This window comes from Ceratotherium simum, chromosome 19 (assembly GCF_057802395.1).
Source record: "Ceratotherium simum simum isolate JZ-2026a chromosome 19, ASM5780239v1, whole genome shotgun sequence".
NCBI lineage: Eukaryota > Metazoa > Chordata > Mammalia > Perissodactyla > Rhinocerotidae > Ceratotherium > Ceratotherium simum.
In genome coordinates, this window is record NC_141918.1 from 56,671,383 (window position 1) to 56,697,535 (window position 26,153).

The window sequence follows — 26,153 nt, forward strand, 5'->3', positions numbered from 1 at the left end:
TGAATAATGCAAAGAAGTGATTCCCAGTCAGACATCTGTGAAATGAGGACAGGTCTGTGTATCGGATGCTGTTGGTGCCCACCTGGAAAGCCCCTTGGCCCACTCCTGAGTCCCTCCTGAGCTGTGGTGGATGGTTCCCATGCTGATCCCAAGCAGCTGTCTCTCTGCCCCTTTGCCTGAGGGATCTGCCAGCTTGCTGGGCCCACGAACAGGACTCCTCTGAAGCGCTGAGGATTTACTGCCCAAGAAGACCCTCAGCCAGTAAGGGACAGAGGTTAGTTGATAAACACTCCACCTTCTGCCTCTCTGGCGGGGTAGTTCTACATGGTCGCTCAGAGAGAGCAGGACTGAGCCCAGTCGTCTACAGCAGTAACCAATAGTAGTAACGTTAACATACACCGTTTCGGGTTTTCTTTTTTCCCTGTATCAATTTCATCACTTTTCCTCAGTTGGGATTCCTGGGATCACCTCCCAAATACTGCCTACTCCTAAATCCTTGTCTCAATGTCTACTTCTGGGGAAAACTAAACTAAGACAAGAAGTTCCAGGAGTGGTGTCAGGATGGATCCTGTAGTGGACTCAGCCTGGTCATTTGGCCCCAGAACTGCAGGTGGTCAGTGTGGCTGGACCACTGCTCACGGGAGCATCACAGTTACTGGACACTCACCTGTGAGGCCAGGGCTCGAAGAGGCGGCACTGGCTTCATGGTCTCCCTAGCACCTGAAAGATATACAGGCAATACAGTGATAGGGATTGTGGAATTGTTAACCCGAGAAGTGAACAAAAGGCTCAGGTCCACCAGCCATCAACTCACAGAGGGCCTCCATGGAAGCCTGTAAAGAGGTCCTCATTGCCTGTGTCTGTGGGGCAAACTGAGCTGAAAACCAGGTCTAGGATTTGATATATGGATGATAGACCTACAAAGGAGGCCAAAAGCACAGTTCTAGGAGGTCTTCCACCTAAAAAATCATGCCGTGAGAGGGAAAGAGTTGGACTCTAAGACCTGGTGCGGGGACACTGGGTGGAAAGCTCCAGACGGGCAGAATGGTCCCCTCCCCCTTCGCTTCCAGCCTCCCGTCGCTGGAGCCCTGCAAAGGCCTTCCTGCGGCAGATGCCTCACGAGGTGATGGTGTCCTTCCCTCACTTCTTCTGGACCAGCGACAGGGTGAGGTCTTAGAATACCCTGTATGGGTGAGTAAAGTTCATGCTACAGGAGCACGTGGCCTACCCACCAAAAGAGCTGCAGGCGCTGGCTGACACGTCCAGTAGGCACTGAGGGAATGTACATGGGAGCGGATCTTGAGGATCTTGGATTGAGAGATGGGTTGTTAGAATGAACTACCTCTCAAAAATAAACCGCCCACTTAGAGAGGAGTCCGTTACACCAGACACTTCCATCCTGGAGGGGTAGGGTCAACCCCTACCCGGGTTGACGTTTATTTCAGTTTCCCTTCGCTGCCTGCAGTGCCCTTGCAAGCCCCATGACCCAAGGACTTGTGCTCTTCTGGATTTATTGACATGAGATCCCGTGTAACATTTCCTTGACTAAGGGAGCTAAGGTGTGAGGGGTCACACGACCATGAGACCTGCTGGTGTTTCCAGGGCTGTGTCTCCCGGAAGCTGCTAGACTGATAGCATGTTAAAATAGCCTCTTGGAGCCTCTGTTAAGGAACTAGCTCACTGAGGCCACCTTTCAGGGCTGGGATCAGCCCTTTGTGCCGTCACTCCGGGATCTTATTGGGGCAATTTGTGCTCTCTCTAACAGAAATTTAGGCTCTGCAGAATCAGAGGTCTGGATCCCCAAGGTGGGTCAAATGCTTGAACCAGGGACATAGCAAGGGTTCCACTGAAACTAAAGCCACTGGCCATTGCTGGTTCCTCACACAGGTGGACCAACGGGCAAACAACCTGCAGTAATATACTGGTGGGGTTGCTGGTCTTGATTATCACAAGGGGACAGAGTTGCTGCTACAAAGTATCAACTAAAGCCTCAGTGACAGTGGCAGCTATGGGGTTGTCATCATTTCACGAATCCTCCCATTTTTTAATGCAACTTGACAGCCTACAGCCCACAGCTACCATGAAGCATCAATATCAGAGCTACTCAGTGTGGGGCAGGACAATGTAAGCAAAGCCAGGAGTGTAACCTGCAGCCACGGTGGACGGCTGCCTTGTTCTCTGACAGCGTCCACCCAAGTGTCTGTCTCTCTGCCTCTGGGCCCAAGAGCTTTACCTGGGGCAGCAGGAGTGGCTCAGCCTGCACGCAGGGCAGCCCAGATGTGCTGGGATTTAAACCCTGGGAGCAAATGTCAACAGTGAGGGACAGCAATCATTGGATGAATGACCCAGCCTCCCTGTCCTTCAGCGGGACTATTTGGAGATTCATTCTGCACAGCTCCTCAGAGCGTCCTGAGCAGCGCGGAGCCCCAGGCAGTGGTCTGAGTGCAAAACATGCCTGATTGTCTTTTTCCTAAGCTCTCCCACTCTTCTCATGCCTTCCTTGTGCTTCCTGAGACCTCTTCCCAGGGAAACTACCTCTCAAGTCCTGTCTCAGGAGTCCAGTTAAGGCAGGTGCCATGAAAAAGGGAAGAATTCTGATGTCAAAACCTCCTTTTGATGACTTATAATTCACTTCAGCACATTAATAGTTCTGAAATTTGTATATCAAATTCAAAAATTTTGTACATCAAAATCAAAAACAACACCAAAACAAAATTTTTTAAACTATAGTTGCCTGTGTATTCCTGGACACATCTGTGTGGTTAAGAGAATGGACTTTGGAGTGAAACCGAGCTGGCTGGATGGTGGCTCTGCTGTTTACTCTGGAAGTCGCTGACCTCTCCAAGCTTCAGTTTCTGACTCTAGAATGGGGGAGAATGTATCTACCCAATGGGATTGCTGTCAGGGTCAGGTGAAGCCTGGCACACAGTAGGGGAGTGAGAAATGGTAGCTATTATTGCAATTACTTGACCATAGAATCTTTTCTGGTAACATCTATTAACATTTGGGACACCAATATTTTTTGGAATTTTTTGTATGCCTTCCTCTAGGGAAAATCTGATCTCTTATCTTGTGCTGACAACATTAGATCACAGTTCTATAAGTGACTTTTCTTTCACAAAAGTCTTAAAGGCATTTGTAGACTTCAAAAGAAGAAAAGGGTTCCTATCAGTTATTTCCTGCGCATGAGAAACCTGTGTTTATTTAACACGTCAGCTTGGATGGAGTAGAAGCCTTAGAAGTGTCTTTGAGGATTCTCATTTTGCCCATTTGTTCCAACTTCTTTGTTGGGTGAAGAAGGTGTTTCAGGAGAAAGTCCTGTGTTAGAGTGCGGAAGCCGCAACACCTATCTGCCAGTCCTGCCTCACCCTGAGATGACTCACCCCCCAGGAGGAGGGAAGGACCAGCTGCTCTGTTACCAAAACAAACAGTGAGAACACCGAAGAAAGCACAACCCACTGCCGAGACAGGCAGCCAGTGTCTACTACTCTCCCATTCCTCATTTACTTCCAAAAGCAGTCTGACGTCAACACAGCGATAAATTCCGAAGACTTTTCTAACCTCTTCTTAGAACAAAAACTGTCATGTACAAGAACATGGACAATTGGGCGTGTGTTACACACAGGCCCCTGGGCACCAAACAAGCAGAACTGAGAGGAGTCAGGTGGAGGCTAGAAACAGGCTCTGTGCTGGAAACCGCTTTCCTTCAGCTTTACCAGGGTCCCAGGACAGCGCCCCTCTATGCAAGCATGACAGACAGCTCATCCAATGACCCCAGGGAGCCGCATGAGGCAGCTCAGCTGAGAAGGAGCCGGTTGTCGCTGGAAGCCTGTGGTTACTCTGCTCAGTCAGGACGTGCAGAAGTAGCGTTATGAGCCTAGGAACGTCAGTGCAGCGTTTCTTTTTATTTAATGTGGCATAGTTCCCCTTAGGTCTGCGTATTTCCAGCACATGTAGAGAGAAAAAGACATCATAGGACTTGGCTTTGACTTTAATTGGTGATGTTTCTGACTGTTGAATTGACCGTTTGGAGACATAAATTAGAGAGTGGGGAGCATGTTCCCCCTTGTACTGAGTCCCTGATCCCCATGATGAAAGCACCTCTGTGTTCTGAGCCTCACAGAGAAGAACTGGGGAGGTGAGTGGGGGGTGCAGGAGGGATGGAAGAGGCTTGACTGACTCCTGGAAACAATCCTGGTGGTAACTTCATCCCTGCGGGCTCCCCTCTGGAGTGGGCCTGTCCCACTGTGGTGTCTGGATGCCCTCACCCCACAGCAGGGGCTGTGGGCGGAGGGAGGTGGGGGGCCGCGAAGCTGCCCAGGGCGCTCCTGGTAGAGGCTGCATCAGTTCTTTTCCTAAGAAGTGATAACGGCCCACCAGAAGCCCCCCAGGGTGTGGGCCGGGAGGTGTCCTGCTGGCTGAAGCACTGTCCTCTGACAAAGGCATTCGTGTTTGCTGGGGGTCAGCCAGGAGTTCGCTTTACCATGTTGACAGCTCTGGTCCTGCTGTGTCCAGCTTCCAACCACCCAGGCATTTCAGAGGAGATTATTCCAACGGGAAACTCTATCAACGTGAAATTCATTGTGGCAAATGCCAGCTTCCTATACACATTTCAGTTCATCAGTCTTCTACATCTGCACTCAAAACCATTTTTCTTTTTTTTTCCTTGAAAAAAGGTTTAAGCATTGAGATGTTGCTTGACTAGGAACTGGGGGGGGGGGGTGCATTTGGAAACATGAATTTTCACTGAAGCATTTCAGTTTAAGAATATCCACCCAGTAACCAGAATACAAAGCATAGAAGAGAAAACAGAATTCGCATATGGCACTGTTACTGGATACACACTCAGGTTCCTTACCCGCCACACAAGAGGGGCCAAATAAAACTGGAACGCCAGGCTTATGGCAAGGAAAGAGCTTTTATTTCTGGTGACATCAGCTGGGAGATGAGAGCTCTCAAATTTGTCCCGTCTCCCCAAAAGATGGGAGGCAAGGGGTTTTAAAGTTTTCGAGGAGAGCATGTGCTGGGGTTTAGGTAGGGGAGGGGAGCATGTGGCTGTGCTGGCTGGCACCTTCCCACCAGCCTGTGTTTGGCCTTGAAGACTGAATTTCTTTCTCTTGACTGTCTGGATTTTTCTGGTTAGTTCTCATCTTCAGCCTGCGTTTGGCCTTGTGAGGCTGAAACTTGACGTCTGGACCTTGATTTCCTGGGAAAGACAGCTCACTCACATAGGAAGGAGGGACAGAAAGTCATGGTCGGTTTTAAACAACAGTTGATTATGCTGACTATGCACAGCTGCAGTTAGCAAAGCTTATCTCAAAGGTTGGCTCTCTTCTTCTAGCCCAGAGAAGATTTTTCACCTCTTCATGCTCGGTTTTAGAACCTGCTTTCAACGTCTCACTCAGCAATTTACTGTTAGTGAGTAGATTCAGAGTTTTATTTCAAATCTAAGTGTTCCTTCCTAAAAATAACCAATTCAAAAACAGTTGATAATAGCAGGTTAATTACCTTGAATCTTTGTACCGGAAAAACTGGCTGGGCAAACCATTATACAACCATCTACCATGACTATTTGGTGACTCATTTTATCACTAAAACAATCTTATGCCACTTAAGCCAACAGGATTCATTTCTTTCCCAGAGAACTGTCTTGAACACCTACATACACACTTGTGAGCTTTCCTTTACTTCTGCAGCTAAAGGGAGTAAATTTTTGAGACTGACAACTAAGCACAGAATAAGTGACAGGGGCTGAGCCTCTTTTCATTTCCATTTCAGGCAGTCTTTCCCCACACCTGAGGTGAGTTATACTCACCTCTGCCACACCCAGAAAACACACCCAGATACTTACCAGAATTGAGAAATCCAGGACAAATGGCTGGTGCGTATAAGAAGGCAAGCTCACCAAATAATTATCTCAAAAAGCAAAGGGCTCTGACCAGGCCCAGTCTGTCTTCAGGAATTTTAAAACCTGAAACAACTCTACAGAGATAAGATAAAGCAATCTTTTGACCCCAATAGACCTGCTTTTAAAACCCCACTGCGAAAATAACTGTTGCAGAAAGAGTGAGAGAAGAAGAGAGTTCCAGACAGGGAGCCGGAACGGACTCCCCTCATCCCAGCTTCCCGGGCAGGTGGCTCTCGCCCGGCAGAGGCACCGGCCACAGTTCCCATCACGTCCTTGCTGCATAATTGCATGAAATATCCTCGTTCAGGGCCATCCCCTTTCACAGCAATTTAGATTTCAAAATTCTTTGAACTCCTATGATGGTTTTACTGGAGTGTCACTGAATTTCTTTCTGCAGAAGGGAATTAAGTATTAGAGGACTATTAAGAACATTGACTTGTATCTTCCACCTAACTTAAAGTCAAGGTGTCGGGGTTCAGACAATTGCTTCTAGGGAGACGATATCCTCTCAGACGTGACAAGTGTCTCTCACATCTGCCCTATTTTATTGGAAGATTTTGGGTAAAGGTGGAGGGTTGCATAATTAACTTGTGATTTAGAACATTTTCATATTAAAACAAGCATGGCTATATTTCAGATTAAACATTTATATAAAAATTTAAGATAAAACATGGGGTTATGCCTTCACTTTCCTCTGCTTAGAGTACTGGTGAAAAAGATTTAGCTGCGATGAGATATGAATGTGAAGAGGAGCCCTCCTTCCGTGTGTTTCTATGTCTGATCAGGAATATCCGGAGTGTAACAGAAGACAAAGGGCGAAAGATGGTGTGTCTACACCCAGTAGTCCATGTTCTATGTGAATATTATGTGTTCATTATGTGGTTTATTCTGTAAGACATATTTCAAAGTATCCTATAAACAATAATTAAGGCTCGCGACATTCTATACAGTGTATGGATGATTCTAGTGTCTTAAAAAAACTACACTTCAGTTAGGACAAGTAATCTGTAATGTTGAAGCAGTACATCTTAGAAAGGCTGAAACTGAGTGCTTCAAAAAGATGCGACTGGGTTTACTGCCGAGGCCTCCCCATCAGGCCACCAAGACCGGGGACCCTCTCACTCAGTGACACCCTGGGATGACTCGGAAAATGGCTTCTACCTGTGAGGCTTAGAAGTATCGCCTCCCGTGGCCCAGTCCCAGGGAAGTGCTCCGAAAGAAGGCAGTCCAACCATGAAAACCCGAAACAGGGTGAACTGTGTTCCTAAACACTGGGCAGTGAGATAATGCAGATCCTACAGATCGATTTTTTAAGTCCCTTTTCCCTCTCTCCCATTCATTTCTCTTGGCTGCCCTCCCCCAATTCTCACTGAAGCAGCAGCCCCACCCTGGCGCGTCCTGGACACTCTGGTGCTCCACCTTTATTCCAGACCTCTGCATCATGAAATGCCACACACACCGGGAAGGCACAGCCCTCCCTGGCGGACGGAGCCGTGGAGGAGGTATGGGGGGAGGGGACGCCTGAGGCACTCGTGGGCGATGACACCACTGCACCCACACCACCATGCTGTGTGCGTGTCTGTTGTCACTGTTGTTGTTTACCAGCTGTCCGACCTGGAGAAAGTTACTTCACATTCCTGTGCTTCCCTTTCTTCTCTGAACAACTGAGACTAGCTGAACCCTTTCGGGGGGTCTAGGTGAGGACCACGTGGGCTGCACATGGGAAGCGCTTAGACCAGAGCATGGCCACCTCCTCTGGGTTTTGCCTGCAGGTGGCCACTTTAGGCCAGTTGTTTGGTGCACATTGGGGTGGGAGTCTGGTGGGGAGGGGAGGCCAGAACCGGTGAGCTCCTCTCGGGCAGACCCTAACGAACCCGAGGATGTATGCTCTCCTCCCGCCACTCCAAGCCTGGCACCTCTTGCAGTTACCGAGCGGCACCGCTGTCACTCCCCCGACAGCAGACTTGAGTTTACTCTAGGCCGCAGCTTCATCGTGCTGTTGACAGCGTCACTCAATTTCCACTGTCCAGAAATGGGCCAAATCTCTGGCCAGCTATGGTATCCCTCTTCCGTTAAGGATCTGCTCCCTCTGGTACTTGTGCACTAGTCCCCACTTGTTTCTATAGTGGACAGATGATGTATTTAACGGAGGCCACTCCACCACCTGGAATCAGAAGCTCTCTGGGATACAAATAAGGTTTTTCTTCTAAGCTTCTTATGCTCATGACAGAGTCTATATTCACTTAGTTAGCAGTTCTTTCAACTAAAGGAATATTCCTTAATTTTCAGTTTAAGAAAAAAGTCCATCACAATACGAAAAAGATTTTACCCATTATGAAAATCAATTTGAAAAAAATACACCAAAAAAACCAGCATCACTTTACCCTTTTTCCTTTTTCCCAAGAATGTTTGAGTAAATTAACAAATGAGCAGATACACACACAAACACACTGGATCAGAGAATTTTGAAGGAAAAGAGATCACTTGCAACCGTTTTACAGGTGAGGTTATGAGACCAGAGGGGCTGTGAACTGCCCAAGCCTGCACAGCGAGCAGGTGCCCAGGCTGCGGTGAGGCTCAGACATGCCCTTTCCAGGTCGTCCGGAAAACAGCACAGGTCAATTCAGCACTCACGTTTACTATATTAATAGGACTGTCTTTCAGTGGAGTTTGTAGCAAAAATCAACCTAATTATTATAACTGCATACCTCCATTGTTTTCATTTCCTTAAAAAAGGAAAGCCTATCGAAACTTAATGTCAGTCCCACAGTGTGTGGTTTTGAAGCTAAAAGTAATGACACTCCAGTTACCTTGTGTGACAACCAGAAGACCTTAACATATTACTCCTTTTTTACATTCAACAGTAAATGGCACTTAGCACATCCGACTACTCATAGCGTGAGTGTGAGATAATTGTTTGGGAACCTAGAACTGCTGATTTAAAGGGTGGGGGCTCTTAATGTAATTACAGAGCCAAAACTCACTCAGCTTTACCACAGGAAATTTATGCAATGCATTTTTCACCTTCAGAGGGTTTCTCCACTTCCTCATTACTCTCCAGAATTCTCTGGAATTCTCCTGCTCTGTTTAGGTCACAAAGGGAGCTGTCCTGGTGAACGTGAAACAAGGAATAGAGAGGCTGAAAGAAGTGGGATGTTTTAGCCAAAGTGACGACCCTCTGTGAGTCTTCGTCACAAAGAGTTGAGGTTGAAATGCTTCCGTTATATCAGCTCACTGGTCCCAGGAAGCTGTATTTTTCCTAAAGGTCAATCATTAGGATTTAGTGTTATTTACTGAGGGGAAGAAGAAAGTTGGATGGGAAAAATCCAAAGACAGCAGGGCCTGCTTGTACCTGCGAGTCATTTCACGTGTGATGGGAGACCCAGCCTCTTAACCTCTATGTGTCCATCCTCTTCCTGAATTCTCTGCTATTATTTGAGAAGATGGCATAATTATAGCTTCAAATCCCCTACATGTCACAGAAATTTTTTTAATGTTGATGTAAATAATTACCTAGACTACATACTTCTGAACTTATGATGAGAAACATTCACCTCGTATTTTGAAAAGCACAGAAGATTCAGTGCCAAGAACCAACTGGCCAACAGAGGCACAAACAGGAAATATCTCCATTCTCCCACCATGCCACACTGCAAGCCTTCTTTATATACACCATAGTGGAATAACTTTATATACATTTATAGACACCACAGTAGAATTAACCTATGACCAATGGCAGAAAAAAGCCATCCAACAGGAGGTGGCAAGAGGAAAAGAAGGAGAGAGCGGCCTGCCGCCCCTCGACCCACGTGAAGAAGGTCCATCTCAAGGGGAAGCTGTGCCACGAAGATGAGAGAGGATGAGCCTGCAGCTGCAGAACACGCAGCCCCCGGCGTCTGGCTGGGCCGGCAACCTCAGTCCATTTCCCTCTGGTGGCGGCACCAGGTAGATACCATCTGATATCTGTGTGCTGGGCCTCAACTGGTCATTAAGGGAGAATTCAGGGACTCAGACTACGAGAATCCATTAAAGCGCATTCAAAATTGTTACTGGACACCAAAAATGAGCAAGACCCTTAAAACTAAGAACCAGCAACGTTTCATTTTATCCAATGCTCTTACCACTCCACCCAAAGCATCTTTAAAAACCCCCTTCCCCAGATGTGAAAAAACAGGACTGCAAAGTAGAAACAAGAGTAGAACACCTGGTTTATTGGGAAATATTCATGTTGAAAACTGCGATTGCTTATTCTGCAACCTACAAAATAAGAATTTGATATATAACATGAATTGGTTTTCATTATATAAGTACAAATGGTAAAAAAAAAATAATAATCCATGCGATACATCATATATTTGTCATTCAGAGAAATCTCCCATCCCTGAATTCCCCTGCTGCATGTTCAGATATTTTAAATTGTTTACCAGGGAAGACCAGGTTTTCAGCTATGCGTGTTTGCTTACAGAGGCAGCCTAGCCTAGCAGAAGCTGTATCCGCACGGTCAGAGCCCAGTCACCTTGAGATGGAAAACTCAGCCACCTCCTCTCCTTCTGCCACAGGAACGGCCCTCCTTACCGAGCAGCCTACCACATCTATGGGTCGCGATGAACCAGACCCAGGCCATCTTTCAGTCCAACCTACTTTGGTTCTGAACATACAGACACAAAACCGTACAGACTTATCAACACAGCATTTTCCCACACCCTAACCCTATAAACCACTTTAAAAGAGAAATTTCACCTTAACATTTCGCTACATAAGGAGGCCCCACTACTGCAACAGCCTTTGGCCATGAAAGAATACTTTCCTAGATGCCATATCAGGTTAACGTGAAGCTTGGCAAAAAATCCATTATTTAGGATATTAATTAGAAATTCTCACAAACGATATGCATTTAGGAAACTATTTTGCTTCTTTAAATAGCTGAACGCTTAAAAAAATATTTATTTTTTGCATTTCTCTTAGAATATTTGGTCATTGACAGTTTTACCAATATCTGCCTCTTCTCCTTAGCCCTTAACAAACCCAGTCCATTCTATCTGGGAAAAACAGAAACTTGATCAGATTACTTAAATCTTTGAAGCCTTCTCATTTTTACCTTATAAAGTGGTAAGTTTCACATTCACATTCTTTTACAAATGTGGTATAAATGGCATGGATAGACATAAGGAAATATTGGCATATTATAGTAATTAGTTCAAAGAAGTAAGTCTTGTTTAACTCTACAAACATATAAAAGATGACTATGAAACTATAACACCATTTAAGAAATATTTTCTCCCAAATTATGTTAGCATTTTGACTAGTTTAATAGGTTGCAGGTATTCTGGGGGAAACTGTTTCTTCCCCCAGGTCCCCCGAGCAGCAGCGACTCCCTCCTCCTTCCCCTCCTTAGGCGGACGTGTAGAAGTACCGAGGCTTGGCGTTGCCCAGGAGGTCGTCCTCGTAGTTGGGGAGGCAGCAGAAGAAGAAGGCACAGCCGATCATGATGATGGTGGCCGCCCACCCAAAGCCATAGGCCCAGTTGTAGACGTAGGTGACACTGGCTTTGGCATGAAGGTCGAAGGTCTGGGTGTACTTCACGGGGTAAATGACCAGGGAGATGATCTGGAACACCGCTAAGGGGAAGAGAAAATCCCAGAGTATGAATGCACCAACGAATGAAGGAGTGCATGGTAACAACAGATTAACTCCCTCTTCCATACGTTTCTGCCTTAAAATCAGTGTTAAATCCATCTAAACAAGGCTAAGGAAAGGGGCTGGGGGCCTCTAGTTAATCATGAGCCAAAAAATGCTACTGGATGTTGTGTCAGGGATGTCAGGCACTGAATGTATGAAATACCATCAGAAATCCACTGGGGACTCTCTCTACAGCACGTGTGCAGGCATCGCACATACGAAAGTAAAAGTGCAAAGCCGTGGTGCACAGAGAGGGCAGGACAGTAAAGAAGGGTCTACTTTCTCGTCTCTCTATTTCCTGTGCCAAACACATAGCTAATATTTTCAGTGTTAGCAAAAATCACATCTCTGCCTACACACATGTGTGTGCACACACAGACACACATTTACAACTCGATGTTGATATTCAGTAATACATCACTGGAACATTCATTCAATAAATGAATGAAACAGCGAACCGATGATGGGAATGATCCATGCAGAGAATCTCAAGAAAGGCCTGCAGAGGAAGTGGGAATCTGAAGAAGAGAAATGGGGAGATGGAGGGCAGGGGGATAGAATTAAAAGAGGGTTACCCAGTGCCTTAGGGAAGTGTGACGGAGGAAATGGGAAGGAGCACATCAAGGAGATTTCTCAACTCTTTGGTAGAGGAGTCCCATCATTACAATTATTATTAATCCTTGTATTAATATTTTAAGCCACTTTAAAATAAAAAGAACTTTGTTAAATCTACATTTGTGGTCTTTTTCAATGAGCATGCCTAATTCTATAAAGCTATAATGAGTACATACATGCTATGCTACGTTATGCATTTTTTATTTAATATTCCATGTGTGCACTGCCATGTCGCAGAGTATGAGCAGGGTATAAGCATCAAGGCGGCCATTACCAGACCTTAATGTTTTAATGCTAAGATGGATGAAAGAGTTTTACTAGGACACTTTTAATTGTGGCAAAATATACACAGCATAACATTTATCATTTTAACCATTGTTAAGTACACAATTCAGGGACATTAAATACATTCACAATGTTGGGTAACCACCACCATTATCTATACCTAAAACTTTTCAACATCCCCAACGTAAACTCTGTCCCCATTACCCCCGCCCCTCCGCCCCAGGTAACCTCGGATCTACTTTCTGTCTCTATGAATTTGCCTCTCCCAGGTATTTCATATAGGTGAAATCATAAAATATTTGTCCTTCTGTGTTTATCTCATTTCTCTTAGCATCATGTTTTCAAGGTCCATCCACATTGTAGCATATATCAAAACTTTATTCCTTTTTACGGCTGAATAACATTCCATTGTATGTACAGACCACATTTTGTTTACCCATTTATCTGCTGATGGACACTTGGGGCATTTCCACCTTTTGCGTGCTGTGAATAATGCTGCTAAAAACATGAGTGTACAAATATCTGTTCAAGTCCCTTTCCATTTTTTTGAGTATATACCTAGAAGTGGAACTGCTGGGTCATACAGCATTTACTATGACTTTTCAGTGACCGTTAATGTCCTAGCGTGTTACTTCTAATGGTGATTTAAATAGGCATCTGTCTAGTCTTGTGAGACATGTGAAAGGAAGCTACACCAAATGTGTTTCTTCGATAAGGTCTCATAAGTCTGAACTACAAAACACCAAACAGAAGTGGAGGTGGATGCAACAAGGCTCCTTATGTTTTGTGATTCCAGCAGTTTCTGACTTTAAAATATTATTCCAAAAGCCAACTTTGAAACATGAGGGACACTGGAGTAAACCTTATTTTTAATCAGGAGAAAGTTTTCCATGTACAGGTGAGGGCGGGGCCCCACTGGTTGGTTCTCTGAGGCCCCTCCTTCCCCCAGCCGGGCCTTCTCGCCCTCGCTTGTCCTGCCCTAAGTCTGTGAACTCAATTTTTCTAAGCACAGGGAACCCAGCCCAAAGCCGTCTTCCTGCAGCTCATGCTCGATCTCACGGACCCTTCCAGTCACGAGGCTTCTTACCTGTCAAGACCATCCGCTCACTTTGTGTCTGTACCCAGGTCTGTGGCTGCCTTTCTGCTTTGGTCCCAGGAGCCTAGGTTGGCATCTTGAGAAATGACCTGCAGCCTTGCTCTTATAAGCAGCTTCTTTCTCTCCTCAGGAAACCCCACTCTGCGTCTAAAGCTGACCCTGCTTCTCTGACAGACTCCCCCAGTACCACGTGCCTGCCTAAAACCTCAAATACTTCTTCCTCCGAGATTCTAATTCTCGTATTCTATTAATAAGTGTTCACTCTGAGCCCCACCCTCCTGCATCACTAGATTCCCCGGCCCCAGCACTAGCTCTCCACTGTAAGGAGGCAATTCCGCACCCCGCCCCTGCCAGGGTCCCCAGCCCCTGCAGAACACCCTCCCGTGACCCACCACATCAGAAGCTCGAAAAACCCCTTCAACAAGTGAGATGGTTCTGGAAGATTCCAGTCCCCTCGGCACAGAGCTCACAGGAGGCCAGCACTAGGCCACCGTGGAGACACTGCACCTCCAGGGCTGACACAGCCCTGGTCCCTGGGGGAAGGGTGTCACTGGACACAGGGTCACCTAAGAGAGAGAGCAGCTCACGCGTGGATGGGGAGCACAGAACACCCTCTGAGGAAATACCACAGAGGAAAGGGATCAGATCCTGGAACACAGCTCCCCTCTGCTACTTCTGCCCTTGAGGACACGTTTACTGAGAACAGATCAGGAACTGTAATCGGCGTCTTCTGTGTGGACTGGACACTAGTACACTCCGGTTGCCGAAGGTGTGATGCAGAATTGCCGACACAGTGTCTTACCTGCCAGGGCCAGGAGGCCTCCAATGACTCTCAGGAAGACCAGCATCTGCGGTCCGCAGAGGGCAAAGAAGGAGAGGATGAAGCAGATCACCAAGATGATGAAGCCACAGAAGAGCATGGCGGCGGCTGCCCTGCCCCACGCTGCAAGGGAAGGGAAAGGGCAGTTAGCAGGACGGACAGGCCAGGTCCACGGACCACTCTTCAAAGCGCCCGGAGCTCTCTTCTTTCTAAGAATTATATTTGGGTGGAAGGACAGTTTTCCTTTTGACAATATTTAAGCATCTCCATGTTTCAAGGGAAGAATTCACAGATGTAGGAGGTTTATATACTGATTCACAGTAACGCCTTCTCCCCTCGGTTTTGGGGCAAATGTTTATATCTCTGAAATGGAACTGAAACCTCATTAAACTATTTCTCATTTCATAAATTGCCCATATAAACAGGTATATTTAAAAGGTTCACTCAAGTTCCAACATAACATGATCCTAATAAACAACATTTTTGCTATTGAACAATCCAAATGACAGTCTTTTTAGGAAATATTTCAAATTCCTTTAAAAAGATCTTTGTTTTATATTAATGTTTGGTTTCTGCAAAAATAATCATTGAAAATATATACTTATGACAAGGCAGAGATGTGAAATAAAACAACTTAATTATAAAGTAGCTGTGATTTTTATAACAAGTCTAGGTGCAAGCAACCTGTCTCAATTTTCACCTAAATTTTAACTTCTGAAGTATTCAGAGTTCATTGCAGAGTTCTTAGTTATTGATACTGGCCCTACCAGCAGTCAGGATGAGGTGGGAGCTGAGTTCTAGGTTTGAAGATCTACAAGGGCACCTCCCACCCTGTGCAATCCACTCTGCACCCGTGCACATGGGGGGACCGTGACCCTCGGGCTGACAACCCCAGTCAGTACCTCCCGTGTTCACCCTGCACCCCTCTCTTCACACACCCTCCCTCCAGAGGTAATAACCAACGTTTGTGAAGGGACTGCTCGGCACCTGGCACTGGGCCAAGAACTAGACGTGCTCTCTTAATGTCACACCGGTGTTTGAAGGCTCACATTCATCATTTCTTCAGAACTGAGGACCTGATAAGGCTCTGAAAGTCAAACAACCCACCCATAGCCACACAGCTGCTAAGGGGCCCAGGCAGAGTCTGACTTCTAGAAACAGAAAAAAGAGTCTAAAAACAAGACTCTTTTTTAAGATATAACTTACATCCCATGAAATTCACCCGTTCAAAGTGTACAATTCAGTGGTTTCTACTATATTCACCACTTACAATTCCAAAATGTTCCTCTCCCCACGAAGAAGCCCCATGTCCATTAGCGGTCACTTCCCATCCCCCTTCCTCCAGCTCCCAGCAACCACTCATCTTTCTGTCTGTATGGATTTCCTATTCTGGACGTTTCACATAAATGGAATCATATGCTGTGTGCCTTTTGTGACTGGCTTCTTTCACTCAGCATGACGTTTTCAAGGTTCCTCCATGCTGTAGCAGGTGTCAGTACCTCATTCCTCTTTATGGTCAAAAAACATTCTATGGTCTGGATAGCCCAAATCTTATTTATCCGTTCCCTCCTTGATGGACGAGCACACACACTTAGGCTATTACTTTTCATTGCATTTGAGGACAGCTACACATGCCTCTGCCCTGGCTTTGTTCCCACCCACATGGCTTGGCTGCTGAGTCTACCTCACTGACTTCTAGGTCATTTGACTAGTCAAGTTAAACAAAGACACAGGAGAGCAGGAAGGGCGAGGGCTCTGAAGGCAGCTGGGCCTCATCTATACGCTGCCTCTGCCTCTGTCAGCCAGGCATCTGTAACCAAGGCCAAAAACGCCTTATTTCAGGGTTATTGTGAGGACGAGAGTTCTTTTGTGGAAAGCCAGGGAGCTATTAATCCTCCAGCCCTGGTTGTTCACCAAGCTCCTCATGGATTCGCACCTCGAGTTTTCACCTCCTTCTGCCTCCACGAGGTTCCGAAACATCACACAAAGATGGTTCAGTTACCCCCGCATGTCTGCATCTCCATCCGTCACAGACAGACTCGAGCCAAGTCCCTGTCCCCACACCCCTTCCACACCCTCCTCTGGACTTATGAGTGGCTGGGGCATAACAGGTTACCAAGGAGAAGAAACGTTTATATGTCTCAGAAACACCATGTTTTCCCACAAATTACCCCTCAGTAGCACCGGTCGGGATGGGGCTGGGACGGCACAGGCCTAGTTTTACATTCATAATTTTCATTACTTTCCTCCAAATCTTCTTGCTCTTCCTGTGAGATCAATAAGAGATTTTAGGGGCAAGGTAAAATAGATCATCTCAACGTGGAGCCCACAGACCACTGAGTCAAAATCACCACTGTCACTTACTAAACATACAGACTCCTGAGCCTCCCTCCAGACCCACTCAATCAGAGCTGTAGAGGCAGTGCCCAGGAATCCGCATTTCCCTGGTATTTCTTACATCCACACTGAAGTTCCAGCACTAAGACAGACAATTAATCTCCTCATAAAAACAGAGGCAGCACTGCCAAAACTGAGGACATAGCTTTCAGTATGCGACCCTCTGTCAATCATAGTCTCATTTTTGTAGAGTTTTATGGCTGCTGCCAATCATTAAATTCAACTAAATCCAATTACTCAATTCAAATAAGCAGACACTGATTTTTCCTTTGAGTTCACAAATCTGTGCAGTGAAAAGCAACATCTCTGTGGACGCGTGCAGAGGAATGCAGACACGATGTAGAGAAACTGCACAGCAGGTGTGAAGTTTCAATAAAAACAGGAAAAACATCCTAACAAGAAACATATTTCAATAACCAAACTTTGACAATCACAGATTAAGATTTCAGAAGTATAGCTAAATAGTGTGATGTTGCTATAAACAGTAATAGCAATAATTTTACTTGTTTACTTGAGGATAATTAATACAAAGTTAGATTGTTCTATTACTACTTCCTCTAACATCACAGCTGAGGTGTAATTTACGCTTAGTTTCAGGTATTTGAAAGGAATTAAATAAAAGAAATAGTAACCAATTCCCCCAACCTAGAGCCAAACTTCTCTTACACTGTGTCAAATCAATTCAGTTAGTGTCTTGCTTATTTAAAAGGCTGAGTCTAAAGAAAATCAAAATGGAAATTAAGGGACACTGAGTCTTGAGAAACAGAACATGTAAAACCTGCTCCTGCTGCACAGAAACACCTACTGAATCATTTCACGATCATTTAAGACAAATCTCGGGGTGGTTGAAGGTCCTGACTAATGAGTGACGAGCACAGCACTCTGCCTTCTCAAGTCTCGACCACTCTGCTGTCAAATGATGACACGGGCTCCACCAGGTCTGCGCAGGGCTCCAAGCCCAATATTCTGCCTGAGAAGGGGGCCGACAGCCATGCAGACTGAGACGGCAATTCTCCATAACTCTGTACCCTAAGGACATTTGGCCTCACTTAATGACCCAGAATGAGCCTAATACCTACAAATTTACCCAACCCTTTAGGGAACTATTTATATTTTTATACTATACCATGAGAGCATCCCAATGGAAAACATCAATTTTTAAAACTTATCCTAAAGCAACTTCTTCGATGATTCAACAGATGGTCCTCAGTACTTAGAAGGCAGACTGTCTATCTTTATTCTGAAGACAAGTCTGTCCTTCACTGTTATTTTATACACTAAATGTTATTGCCTTTCCTGATTGTGTGTGTGTGTGTGAGTGGGTGTTATGAGAGAGAGTGGGGAAGAGTCTCACCCTCAGTTATCAAGGCCAATTATCATTTACCAGGTAAACAGATGCCGTGTTTCTGTATAGAAAGGTTTTCTGTTTGTTTTGTTTCCTTAAGGGAAGATCAGTTTGGTGTTATACATATTCTTTTCTGTCCTAAGTTTATTTTCTAAGTACCACTTGGAGAAGTTCATATTGTCACAGAAAGCAGCAGCATTATAAATTTACTTATAATTTAGATTCGTTAAAGATCCATTTATTCCCCCCCCCCAAGCCCCAGGAGATAGTTGTACGTCATAGCTGCACATCCTTCTAGTTGCTGTATGTGGGACGCGGCCTCAGCATGGCAGAAGCGGTGCATCGGTGTGTGCCCGGGATCCGAACCCGGGCCACCAGCAGATGAGAGCGAGCACTTAACCACTAAGCCACTTAAAGATCCATTTAGATGAAGAGTAGCTTATCAAATTTTGTTCTCGATTGCAAAGATTCAACGTTAAGTCAACAAGACAGAAACCATTCAATGATCATTAATGAAATTCTGAGTTTTTCCTGGGACATGTTTTTAAGTTTTCTGCACGAGGAAGAACGCTGTATCTTTTTCCAGAGATGATGTAGGAAAACACAATGTTACAGGGCAAATACAGCTGAGAAAAGACCAGTAAGGTCAACTGACAAGAAAAGAGCAAAAAGTAACAATAAATAAGTACCTTGAACGTCAAGCTAGAAACCATAAATCAAACTGAAGCTTGTGAAAAGAAACAAAAAAACTTCTATTTTAAGACAAGGAGAGCACTACTAATATGTTTAATGTTGTGGGTAATATTTTGGAGACTGTCACTAACTTTTCCCCCAAAGTTAGGATTTCTTTTAATGGATTTGCTGCATTCGTCAGTAGTTTTACACGTGGACACCAAACATCGACCAAAACAGTCTGTGGCCGACCTCTCACTCAGTGCCCTGCAGACACCAGGCTGTTGCCCAACCCGAGCGGGTGCTTTCCAGAACAAAGGATTCAGCTATTAACAATTCTAAGGCCCCACCTGGTGAATCTGATTTTGGTCAGATTTCTTCATGTTGTTTTCAGAGGGTTCCTGATGTCATTCACAGGCAGAACTGAAAACCGGATAAAGCCATAGTTTAAAAAATAAAAAAGATCCTGTCTACAAGGGGACACAGCACGGGTGGATGACATATTGAAAAGGCTGCGGCAGTTTAACGAGGAGGTCATCGCAGTAAGAGAAGCCGTGCTCCTGAAACAGAACGCTCGCCATCACCTGGGATCTCGTGACCAGGCCTCCCAAGAAATCTCCCAGGAAGAAGCGATGCGAGGGCAGGAGGAACGCTGGTGCGAGTCCTTCACGCTCGGCGCTTCTGCTGGAACTGAGCTTCCAGAAGCTCAGTTCCAGCAGAAGCTTCCAGAAGCATCTGGAACGATGCTTCACAGAACCACGACATCGGCCCTGCACGGGCTTCCTTTCACGTCTGCGCGGGAAACCGCCCTGCTCAGGAAGACGTGAACCCAGGGCTGCGCCCTGGGCGCAGACAAGATAACTCGGGGACCTCAGGACCTCCCCTCCAACATCAGACAGCCCGTCCGGTCGGAGGAGGCTGGAGGGTAGAATCTGCGGGACGCACCTTCAGCTCCGTCGGTAGAAGAGAAGAACTTGTAAACAAACAGCATCGTGGAGAGAACTGAACGAAGTCGCCGAACAAGGAGAAGCCGGAGCCGTCGGGTGTGGACTAGCGCTCCGGTGAGAGCCCGCAGACGCGGGGCCCTCGCCTCCCTAATTCCAGTGGTCTGCCAGTCTCGGCCCCTTTCCGGGGAGAAGACAGGTCAGGCCCCCAAAAGGCCCGAGGCCCTCGCTGGACCACCAGAGCCTAGTCTTCTAGGTTTTATAAACCAAAATATATATTTTTTTTAATTATGAAAATAAATCAAGAGTGGCCAATTTGTTATTTGGCTACGTAAAGACTAAAACACATGCCCCCAAGAGTCATCTATCTACGAATGCCTTTTCATAAAAGAACCCTTCAGTACCTCATCCTGCCCCCCCCAAAACCCCAGGAGCATAATCTCAAAACGAAGCCCCTTAAGTTCAATGTAGCCTCATGTAAACCTATTAACTTGGTAACGTATTTTTCTCATTTCCTGTTCATTTCAGATCCTTAGGGCTAAGTGACCTAAAAATATTTCGTATAATACTCTGATTCTTTGACTTGTCCAAGGCTGATGTCATGTAAACAACATTCGCCACATTCTGTGGATTCAAAGGGTGTCGTCTCTGCTGAGAACGAGACTCTGAGCATCTGAATGGGATCCGAGGCAAACTCTGGAACACGCCACAGTGACTCCCGCTGTCATTCCTGCGCAGAAACTAGTCCCCACCAGCCTCGCCGGACAGGCTGGAGCCTGCTCCGACCTGAAATCTACATAGCTGTTGCTGAAAATATCCTCCTGAGTGTTCTCTCTTAAAACTGGAAAGAAGGTGCCAGCAGTGCAAAAACAGTATGCGTGGACACGCATTCAAATTTAATCTTGCATTTTATTTATATGTGAAATTTGAATGATCATTTCAATGTTTGAATCTAAATTTTCTTTTCCTGTTTTGAGAAATATAAACCATGATTTTTTAAAAATTCAAACAAGTATCTGTAAAACTGGGTATTTATTTAGTTGTTACTATCATGTAAAAGAAAATATTCTGTGTATAAGGTGGTTCATTTATGAGGAAAAATGAGGTGATATGGTAATCTGAAAAATTTTTTTTTAAAAACTTAATAACAGTGCAGAATATATTATTCTGCTTTTTACATAATTCTAAGGAATTCTTTACCTTTATAAAAATCACCTGTATTATTTAGTCTTAATACCAGTACTTGCCAGGAATAAGCTGTGTCTTTAACACCAAATGAACATATTAATGACATCGATATCATCTAATAAAAGAAATGGCCAAGCACAGTGTAATAAAAAGGTATACTTTCTTTTGTATACTGTAACAGTTACAATGGTAAATCACAGCCTTTATTTTCTAGTACATATCAACAAGTTTTTACAAAGTGGATGTACACACAGTTCTCTATATTGAGACAGCATTTTAATTAGAGCCATCAACCACCCCTTGTGTTTGCACATACACAAGTGGGGGTGTGTAAACTGTTTACCACGTTTCAGATAACGTATGACCTGGTGTAAACATATATGACGGGTGTAAACACTGTTTTCGGCAAGGCCTTACTGGAGCCATCTGAAGATCTGAGGAGTCCAGAGACTCCTAGATAATTGCCCCACAGTGTAGGAATTCACGCTTCTACACTGTGGGGCAAACTCACCAACAGTCCCTGGAGGAGATGGGGCAGAAACGTAATGACACTCCACCTCCTCTCTGACTCCAGTAGCTGAGACAGGCTTTCCCGGTGGACTCTCACCCGTTTTCTTCTTCCCAGGGCCACCTAATACGGAGGATCTTGGATGCATGATTTGACTCTATGTCTTGAGCAAAAGCCACATTGAACATGTTTTTGGCATTAAGTATCTTTGCAAAGGTCACAAAGACCAATTTCTATATCAAATTGAAACATAAACTATACACTGGGTCAGCGTTTTCTTTACAATTAAAAAAGTTAATGCTTTCGACTTCTAATTAAAAAATTAAACTGAGAAACAAAACCTGCTTACTCCCTTCCGTGTAAAAAACACTGTATCAGTCTGAGCTGGAAGAGCCACACCCTGGGAAGGTGAGCTCATCCTGCAAGTCAAGAAAAAGAAAGCCTGCATTGTGCGTGTTTTACGAGAGGCAGTGCTCTCAGCCCAGCCCTGCAGGCCAGATCCCGTCCCAGCAACTGGGGGTGGTTCTGCCAGCACCTCTGCCTGGGCAAGCTAACCCTCTCACTTCACGTGCCAGGATTGCTGAGTGTCCTCTGGGTCTGTGTAGTCTTTGGAGGGAGGTGTGGTTATCCAAGTCTGTTTAAAAACACACCCGTTTAAGCAGGCCTAAGTCCCCTGCAAGAGACTGAGTTTGAATGCATTTTAACTAGAAGATACAGATATATTGCTTCAAAGAAATTAATTCCCTTTAAAAACCTAAAAGACTTGGGATAATACAGACCCTGGCAGGGCAGCTGTTTCTGTTTTAAGAGGAAAAACACAGACCTTCAGGAAAGCAGGAATTCGGTTCAGTCTTCACATTTTATTACCCGCTAATGAGGACCATGCCTCCTTTTGGGGGAAAGTTCACAGTGGGAACTTCCAAACACTTCCACCCCAGATAAGATGCAGCAGGAGCCCAGATACAGGCCACAAATAAACAGAGCGGTTGGCAGCCCGGGGCCACTGGGGGGAGAGTAAGAATCAAGTCAGTGGTCCCAGCAGGGAACGAGGAGAGGCGGGGCGCCTTCCTTCTCGTTTAAACCTGTTCAGCTCGGTCGAGAAGGCCCGGTTCCCCGGTATTCGGCTTGAAGCTTGATTACCCACTTAAACGCGCCTGTCCGCAGACCCAGCCGCGCGCACATCTACAGAAGGCAGAGGGCGGCTCCCACAGGACCCCGCTCCTCCTGCCACTCAACTAACAAGTCAGACGAATCCTCCACCTGCAAAATATTAAATCTGTCAACTCCGCTTCATCTGGGGGTGTACAAGATGTGCTTGCTGTTCAGACTTCAAATCAGATCAAAACAAAGTTCTCTGAACAGCAAGGCCGCGCTTGAGCCAAAAGACACCCGGGGCCGAGAGCTGACAAGCACAAGCCCGGAGGGTCAACACCGCCGGATCCCCTGGAGTCGCGGCCGCTGAAACTCCCACGGAAGCGGCTTTTCTGACGGAGGAGGAGCCGCTGCCACTTGGTTCGGGGTAAACGAACCAGACAGCGACCCGAAGGCCCGCGACTTAACCCTTGTATTTTAATCCTGAGAAGAGCCGGAGGCGGCGGAATGGAAGAAAGTTCAGGCCTCCAAGAAAATACTCTTTGTTCATTATATTCACTCCTAGACCCTTTTCAGTGGCTGGAATCCTCTCCAGCACGTAACCGACAAACCCCTCCAAGAAAACACAGTTTGAACTAGGACCGCTCTCTTTCCGTGTTGAGCCTGGTCTGGGCACCCTAAGCTACTGCCTTCTTTTCTTCTGGTCGGATGCATGAACCCAAGCTCTAAACAGGTATTTTTTGAATCACCTATCACTCCGGACCCTGTTCAGCCCTTCACACCGGCGGCGTCACGAGGCCGCGCGCTCCCAGGCCGGCGCACGCCCGGCCGCGGCCCGGAGGGCTTCCCGGAGGCGGCGGCACTCACCGTATTCCATGAGGCTAAAGCAGCCCTCCTCGGCGGACCCGCTGCCGCCGCCCTCCTGGAAGCATCGCCACCACAGCGAGGACGTCTCCTGGTGGTTGCTCGACTGCAGCCAGCCGCGGCCGGCCAGCGCGATGATGTCGAAGGCGATGGCGCTGAGCAGGAGCAGGGGCAGGATCCACCTGCAGCGCTCGCAGGCCAGGCCGCAGCGCAGCATCTCGGCGCGGGCGCGGGGACCGGAGAGGAGGCGCGGAGAGGAGGCGCGGGGCGGAGGAGCGGGGATCGGAGGAGCGGCGCTCGGAGAGGAGAAGTGCGCGGAGAGGGGCGCGCAAGAGAGTGGGGCGCGAGCGCGGGCGGCGCCACAAAAGGGGAGGCGGCGGGGAGGCGGCGCCCGGAGGCCCCACCTCGAGGCGGTGACTCAGCGGCTGGGCCGGGCAGGCGGGGCTTGGGTCACTCGGGGTGGGGCGGGCCTACCCTGCTCCGAGCCGGCGGCGGGGCGGGGCCGGGCCGGGGACTCAGGGGCAGGGAGGGTCGGGGGGTGCCGAGGGGGCCGGGAGGGGGGGGAGGAGCAAAGGGATCGGGGGAGCCAGAAGGGCAGGAGGAGCCAGGGGGGCCGGGGGCACAAGTGCCGGAGCACCCCCGCCGCAGCCCCGCGCCCCCGCAGCCCCCTCTTCCTACCCCTTGACCCTCGCACCCCAAGCGTTTTTCTTCTCGGTGCGTCCGCGTGCGCACATTTCCATCCGCGAGACACCGGCTAAATAGGGAACCCCCGAGGTCGGACAAGGGTCTGATTGTCGACGCCACATTTAGGTCTCCGGCAGCTTGAGGTGGGCGTTCCGATCGGACCAGAATTGAACGCGCCGACCCCGGGAGCCGCGCGGAGCCCCGCCGGGGCACCGGCTGTCGGACACTCGGACGGGCCAAGGTGGGTTATTGTCTGCGCCCCGGTGTCCGGGAGTGGGGAGCAATCATCACTAGTGTGTGAACACCGCGCACTGAACACAGGCTCAGTTCCTCCGCTTCCGGATAGTCCGCTCCGCGCCACAAATCTCCCCCTGTGTTGACCCCACTCGATCCACTCTCTCCTTGGACTATTTTGAGGTTTCTCCAAATAAAAGCGATGTGCCAGCATGCACCCACACCGAGAATCCCACCTGCAGTGCCGGTCCTGCTTCCGGCGCCCGCGTGACCGCGCAGGTGAGCGGTGAGCGCGCAGGTGTGTGGTGACCGTGCAGGTGGGGGAGGGCGGGGGAAGGGACGCCCCAGAGGAACCAGCTCTCGGGGTCCACACCGCGGCGGCCTCGGGCACATCCCCAAGAACATCCCACGAGGGTCATCCCTTTCCTTATATCTCCAAAGGTTTCTTCTGGATCTCTTACTTTTCCCATTAATTTAATATAAAAGACACGGGAAGCACTTAGCAATGTCTACAGTTTAACCCTCTGTATTTCAGTCTCGTGCTCTCCAGAGAAACAGGATACTCCTTTGTCTTGTGCAGGTCTCCGGCACGTTTTTTTTTTTTTTTTTTTTTTAAAGATTTTATTTATTTTATTTTTTCCCCCCAAAGCCCCAGTGGATAGTTGTATGTCGTAGCTGCACATCCTTCTAGTTGCTGTATGCGGGACTCGGCCTCAGGATGAATGGAGAAGCGGTGCCTCGATGCGCACCCGGGATCCGAACCCGGGCCACCAGCATCGCAGCGCGCGCACTTAACCACCAAGCCACAGGGCCGGCCCCTCCGGCACGTTTTGAGAATGAATAAAATAAAAGTACTGAGGAAGTTAGTGTCTGGAACCACATGAAATCCTTTCACGTAAACTTGCTTCACGTCCTTTCATCAGAGGCAAACATCTTCACTTGGAAAGAACAGCACAGGATACCTGCCAAGCTCACTGCCTGCGGCATACAGTGTGTGAAGAAAATGTGCCCTCGGGTGTTCAAAGTAATGAAAATATTTATTCAGTTAGCTGTGATAATATACTTGTGAGGAAAAAAATCATATTCTTACAAACCAAATAGAGTGCTGATCATAAACAAAGTGGTTTTAGACAAAATGAGAGCTTCATTGGTGTCTTGATGTCTCTGCATAATTTTGGACAAGATATAATTTCTTTTTCTTGTTCCAGTGAATTTGAGGAAAAGAGCTCATTAATGCCGAGGTGAAGGCAAGGAAAGTGGCTCAGAATTTCTGGAAGAGACTCAAGCGACCTGGTTGGGTTTTGGCAATAACCTACCTACACAGATTCACAGAACTAGATGCCCAGGTTCAGATCCTTCCTCATACCGGCTGTGTGACACTGGGCCGCCTAACTTCCTTGCGCCTCAGTTTTCTCATCCATGACAGGGGTCGTGCTCACCCCACAGTGTTGCGATGACTATTAAAAGAGATGAGAAGTGTAAAGAGCTCAGGATGGTTCTTGCATAGAGTGAGTCACAGCATAAGGCTTGATGACAAAGATGGTTTTCATAAAGGTTTTCCACTTTAATAAGATTGGAGAGGGGCCTTTTCACGTTTATAAAGGGCTAGTTCCTTCTATGAATACCAACCAAAAATCATTGTCTTAGACAATGCACCGTTCATCCAGCCTGGTCCAGAAATGATGGATTATAGGGTAGGTAGACAGTTCCCCCTGCTGGACAACAGAGGGATTGCAGAGAACTTGACACCGTTGATGGTACCTGAAAAGTTTTTATTTTTGTAAATTTTGGGGGGTTTATGGTTGTAAAAGCAATGAAATAT

The 26,153-nt window shown here is 47.0% G+C and overlaps 1 protein-coding gene across 1 annotated transcript; it reads right to left on the reverse strand.

The window, feature by feature from the left end:
• Positions 1-10,092: 10,092 nt before the first annotated feature.
• Positions 10,093-23,763, reverse strand: PERP (p53 apoptosis effector related to PMP22). The gene is made up of 3 exons (XM_004422361.3): positions 23,417-23,763; positions 14,386-14,526; positions 10,093-11,526 (listed from the first exon to the last, which is right to left on the reverse strand). Exons 1-3 carry the CDS (start codon positions 23,628-23,630, stop codon positions 11,300-11,302), a joined length of 582 nt encoding a protein of 193 aa, XP_004422418.1. The 5' UTR covers positions 23,631-23,763; the 3' UTR covers positions 10,093-11,299.
• Between the last annotated feature and the right edge of the window lie 2,390 nt (positions 23,764-26,153).